A 6,303-nucleotide genomic window follows, 5' to 3' on the forward strand; every position below is an offset into this window, starting at 1 on the left:
TAAGACAATGAAAGTGTTTTTTTTACCTTGCATGCATGTAAACCTGTTGTTGGGGACTCCCAAAACAAAAATAGGAACCTTTCAAATGCCATAATTGGGCACTTTAAATTCCTGTTGATAACATTTTTCTTGTTTCAATCTTCTTTAGTTGTGTACTTTTTTTTTTTTGTAGGTTTGGCCTCATATATGAGGATCTACTCATGTATGGTTTTAAGGGTTTAAAATAAGCGCATGGTCTACCTGCACCATTTGAATGAAAGAGAGACCAAACAATACAGATCTGAAGTTCTACGACTCTTGGCTGGTTTTACAGCAGAATCAGAATCATGGACAACTCCTCAAAGTGCTGCGATTTCAATACACCCATCTTGGACAAAGTCCTACCTCCTATACTATACGTTGAATTCATTTTTGGCCTTATGGGGAATGTCCTCGCCCTCTCGATGTTCTTCTTCCACAGGGACACCTGGAAGCCCAATTCTATTTATCTAGCTCACCTGGCAGTGGCGGATGCTGTGGTCCTTTTCTGCCTTCCTTTCAGGGCCGACTATTACCAAAAGGGCAAGAACTGGGTCTACGGAGATGCTTTTTGCCGTATTTTGCTGTTTCTTTTGGCCGCCAGCAGAGCTGCTGGTATATTCTTCCTCACTGCCATCGCTGTGGATCGATACCTGAAGATCGTCCACCCTTTCAACCGCATCAACCGCATGGGTTTGCGCTACGCCCTGTGGGTGTCTCTTGGCATTTGGGGTCTCATCATAGCCATGACTGTCTACCTGTTAACAGACAAACATTTCTACTATCGAAACAACCGCACACAGTGTGAGAGCTTCAACATATGTTTGGGACACAATGCATTGTCCGACTGGCACAATTCATTCTATGTTATCCAGTTTTTTGTGCCCTCATGCATTGTTAGCTATTGTACAGCTTGTATTATGCGGCAACTGAAAAGTAAGACGGTGGACACACAGGGCAAAATCAAGAGGGCAGTGCAGTTTATTTTAGCAGTTGCTCTGGTTTTCATTATAAGTTTCTTCCCAAGCAACGTCTCTCGTATCGCAGTGTGGGTGCTGAAGAGCTGGCATAACGAGTGCCACTATTTCACTGATGCAAATATAGCTTTTTACACCACTGTCTGCTTTACCTACTTCAACAGCGTACTCAATCCCATCGTTTATTATTTTTCCAGCCCCGCGTTCAGTGGATCCCTCAAGAAACTCTACATGAAACTTCTAGGAACTCTAAAAAAGAATCCAGTGGCTTTGTAATCATCACAGTGCACCAAGGAATCTGCAGAAAATTATAATTCATTTTAATTTTGATTACAATTATTTATGTACATAATGAATACCTTTAAGAAAAGTGTTACCAATATTCCACAAACCTGTTGCTTATCGTGACCAATGTTTTCTTTTAAATGAATAAATAAATACACAGTTTATATTTTATTACACATTCATATAAAATAGCTTCATACAAAAATAGCAAATTTTGCTATAGGTTCCCGAGCAAGGTTCTCTGGTTCCAAATGTTGGTCCCTGGCATTGAATGCCATCGGCTGCTTTTTTGTTTGAGTGACAGGTCCACACCTGCATTGTCCCTTTGAAGGAACAGACATAATCATGTAATGCTGCAGATTTAATGAGTGATTCTCAGAGAAAATCTAAAGACATATTGCTTCTACCATATCAATATGAAGGTTATATGAATTGAAAAAGGATATGTTACTTGTCCCAGATTAAATTATTAAAGTGTTTAATTGTTTAAATCTCAGTAAAAAAGGAGAAAGGAGGGACCAACCAATACTCAGTTCTTGGTCAGCTGGGACCTGGGCCGAACGCTGCTCTGAGCTGTCTGGTTCAGGTGAGAACTGACACACCTGTTGATAGATCAGACAACAATGTAATGAGACTAAATCTTAAGACATATCTTTATCATTTTGAAATATAATATAAAAGGATTCTGAAAAGAGGACTTAGAAAACATGCTTCTCTGCTCCACTGGGAATGGGTGATTCAGGAATGGACTGTGCAAAAGGACTTTGTTGAACTCTGCCAAGGAATTTCTGTTGAGACCCAGGAGCTTCCTCTGGGGAATGGTGCTGTCTGTGGGGTCCCAGAATGCACAGACACATCTTTTGGGATCATGGGTGCTCCCTGGGCGAAACAGAGAGGCACTGGTGCATTTTGCAAATACTTCCTCAGCAGCTTAGGGATCTTCAGATTTCTCCTTTCTGGGATCTTGTCAGGGAAACCCTGAGCACCCTGTGTGCAACAGACAGGTGCTCCCTTTAGAGAAGAGGCTAGAGGCTTCTGCTGCAGCAGCTTTCCCTTTTTGAAATCTTGTTAGGATGGGATGCTACCTGAAAGTCGTCGTGAAATCAAAATTTACCCTATTTACTTTGTTAGCGCATATTACTAGTCTTGTGGTGAACAATTAATAAGCCAGAAAAAAATTGTTTGTCATGGTATGAAAGTCCATCTCAGGCACAAGAACCAGCGCTGATACGGTGGAAATGGGATAACAGACAAGTTGATTAAACTTGAATTACTTTTAAATATTTAATTTTTACTTCTGAAATGTTTGTATGAATTTAAAGGAATATTGTATACACGTTAGAATGGTATAAAATATGCTGTATTGCTGTAATCATCGAGAATAAAGGCCAATGTCATGTGTACCTGTGGAGTGTCTTTTACAAAGGTGAATAGTTAATATTACTCATAAATATTGTTTTTTAAATGTTTACCCACAATTATTTCTACTGTTTTATAGGGTTGCACGGTGTACCGGTACTACGGTAGTATCGCGATACTAAAGCTTCAAAATACTGGCGATGCCATTGTATTTTTCAAACGGTAGTATCGTCAGTACCGTAAGGAATGTTGTATGCAAAAACATTACAAGAGACTGCCGTTGACTGTCTGCTGTGCCCTGTGTAGTAAATGCTCTGTAGAATTAGCGCCTTATTGTTTCCTGATGCTTCAGTTAATTTTGCAATGAGATAAAGTTGCGCTTGCACGTTGTTGTTGTCATTTAATCTGGAGGAAGGGTCTGAAATTCACTTAATTAACATCATAAAATCTTTATATAAGACTGAATTCTCGCAGTTTTCCGTTGCTCATTTGGCCACTTCTGGAAAAGATTAAATAGTTTGTTTCTAGAAACACGACAAACACGATTCAGACAAATGCAATTCCATTCATCAATAGCTAAGTTATAGCGGGTTTGCTCTCGGTTCTTATCAATCATACCAATCGTGATTTTTTAATTATAAATGTATTATATGTTTTAATATAGGCTACATAGCCTACTGCTCTCCAGTCAGGGTTAGATATTTCAAGATAGGCTGGCAAAAATGCTCCTGATAGTTCGTGACACTAGCAAGAGCGCTGTTTTTGTTTCGTTTCTAAATGAATCTGTTTTTGAACAAATTGGGCGAGTCACTGACTCACTAATCCATTCATTAAGAAAGTCATTTGCTTCGTTCCTGAATGAATCAGCCGCTTTGAACGAATCGTTTGAATGATTCATTGACTTGATCATTAACACTTGCTGCCACCTACTGGCGACTTTAGTCTCCCATCTAAAAGTAGGTCTATTCTATCATTTTTTTCCGCCAACATTTTTATTTCTATATTCAAATTTTATATTTGAAACATTAATATCATAACATTACTTATGCAATTGTAATTGAAGTGTAAATGCATAAATGTTACATCGTAATGTCAGTTCATACAGCTTCTGTGCAGTGCTAAGATGAATTTTGTTTACAATGATTCATTTGATTGGTAATAAAAGCCTGTTATTCATTCTCATTAATGAAGTAGGCTATTCAGAGAAAAATCTGGTCTGTTTTCATGTTTTTTATGAAAGTTTGGTTCATTTTGTATACTGCATGGTATCGCGATACTACTTGGTATCGTGATACTTCAGCTGGTATAGTATCGTAAGACATTTTTATGGTATCGTGACATTTGTTATGGTACCAAATGCAGTAACTCAGATCTACTTATTTGTTTTACTTACAGGTGCATCTCAATAAATTAGAGTGTCGTGGAAAAGTTCATTTATTTCAGTAATTCAACTGAAATTGTGGAACTCGTGTATTAAATTCAGTGCACACAGACTGATGTACTTTAAGTCTTTGGTTCTTTTAATTTTGCTAATTTTGGCTCACATTTAACAAAAACCCACCAATTCATTATCTCAATAAATTAGAATACTTCATAAGATCAATTTAAAAAAAAAAAGGATATTTTAAACAGAAATGTCAGGCTTCTGAAAAGTATGTTAATTTCTGCACTCAATACTTGGTTGGGCCTCCTTTTGCATGAATTACTGCATCAATGCGGCGCGGCGATCAGCCTGTGGCACTGCTCAGGTGTTATGAGAGCCCAGGTTGCTTAGATAGCAGCCTTCAGCTCATCTGCATTGTTAGGTCTGGTGTCTCTCATCTTCCTCTTGAAAATACCCCATAGATTTTCTATAGGGTTCAGGTCAGGCGAGTTTGCTGGCCAATCAAGCACAGTAACACCATGGTCTTTGAACCAGCTTTTGGTATCTTTGGCAGTGTGGGCTGGAAACACACTGCTGGAAAATGAAATCAGCATCTCCATAAAGTTTGTCAGCAGAAGGAAGCATGAAGTGCTCTAAAATGTCCTGGTAGATAGCTGCGTTGACTGTGGACTTCAAAAAGCACAGTGGACCAACACCAGCAGATGACATGGCAGCCCAAATCATCACTGACTGTGGAAACTTCACATTGCACTTCAAGCAACATGTTTTCTGTGCCTCTCCACTCTTCCTCCAGACTCTGAGACCTTGATTTCCAAATGAAATGCAAAATTTACTTTCATCTGAAAACAGGGTTCATGCATGTTTCAGTAAGTCAAATTTAAGACCTTTTTAAGACATTTTAAGACCATAAAGATTGAAATTTAAGACCTACACAACGCATTACCAAAAAATATTCAAATCAAAGAAATTCTGAAAAAATCATTTTATTTCAATGAATTCAGTCATTGAAAAAGCATTAATGTAATTTACAGATAAAGCAATCACATTAGTAACCTTCCACACACAACAACGTGCCAAATGGGCAGCCGCCCACCCCTTTTCCCCACCCCCCTAGGGGTCAGCCAGCTGTTTTTTCATTGTTTTTGTTTTCCGTTTTATATATCTATTATATATATATATATATATCTATTATATATATATATATATATATATATATATATATATATATATATATATATACGTATATACAGAATCTGAATTAAAATGTGTTTGATTTAAGCCTACATTTCAAAATTTTGTGTCATAAAATTATATTGCGCATACAGCTCAACTAACACGATCGTTATAAAGGTGTTTAAACAACAATACTTGCATGTATTTGACAATCGGAATTCAGATATTTCATGCCATAGCTAACACATTTGTGAATATTCTGAATAAAAAAGAAAAATGACATAAAAGCAGATCATCATTCATTCAGCGCTGTTGCTGCTGCGGTGTGTCACGTGACAAGCAATGACGCGTCACCATGGAAACCATAACATAATGGTCGCCTATAGGCCTACACTACACACCGCTTGTAACCAACAGCAGAAATCGCTGTGATCTAGCCATGTCTCGTTGAAAGTACACTTTCCCATTTTCCACACGTAGCCGAACTTTAACAAGCTCTGAGGAGACACAGATGCATCTTGCGGGCAGGTAAGTTATTGCATTTATCACGGGATTTGTAGTTTTATCAACGCGTATACCAACACCAATATACCCCAGAAAGAACTACGACTCGCTACTTTTTTGCTACTTTGTAATAAGTTTCAGCAGGTAGCGTTTCTGGAAATAGGTTGAAAAATTTTTAGGCCTGACAAAATGAAATTTAAGACCTCGGATTAAAATCTGGCCATTTTTAAGACTTTTTAAGGCCTTAAATTTAAAGTTCAGAATTTTAGACTTTTTAAGACCCCGCGGGAACCCTGGAAAAGAAGACTTTGGACCACTGAGCAACAGTCCAGTTGTTATTCTCCTTAGCCCAGGTAAGATGCTTCAGAAGTGGCTTGATACATGGAATGTGACAGTTGTAGCTCATTTCCTGAAGACGTTTGTGTGTGGTGGCTCTTGATGCACTGACTCCAGCTTCAGTCCACTCCTTCTCAAGCTCTCCTAAGTTCTTAGATCTGCTTCGCCTGACAATCTTCTCAAGCCTACTGTCATTCTTTTTCACTTGCCCAACTTTTTCCTTCCAGTCAACTTTCCATGAATATGCTTTGGCACAGCACTCTGCGA

At 38.3% G+C, this 6,303-nt stretch overlaps 1 protein-coding gene across 1 annotated transcript; it reads left to right on the forward strand.

Moving 5' to 3' along the window:
* The first annotated feature begins 326 nt into the window (after nucleotides 1-326).
* LOC137028285 (hydroxycarboxylic acid receptor 2-like) lies at nucleotides 327-1,271 on the forward strand. Its single transcript, XM_067397060.1, has one exon. It carries the CDS (start codon nucleotides 327-329, stop codon nucleotides 1,269-1,271), a length of 945 nt encoding a protein of 314 aa, XP_067253161.1.
* The last annotated feature ends 5,032 nt before the right edge of the window (nucleotides 1,272-6,303 follow it).

This window comes from Chanodichthys erythropterus, chromosome 10 (assembly GCF_024489055.1).
Source record: "Chanodichthys erythropterus isolate Z2021 chromosome 10, ASM2448905v1, whole genome shotgun sequence".
Taxonomy (NCBI): domain Eukaryota; kingdom Metazoa; phylum Chordata; class Actinopteri; order Cypriniformes; family Xenocyprididae; genus Chanodichthys; species Chanodichthys erythropterus.

What these genes read in the sequence shown, in the direction of transcription:
- LOC137028285 (XM_067397060.1), top strand. Translation starts at nt 327, where the DNA reads ATGGACAACTCCTCAAAGTGCTGCGATTTCAATACACCCATCTTGGAC.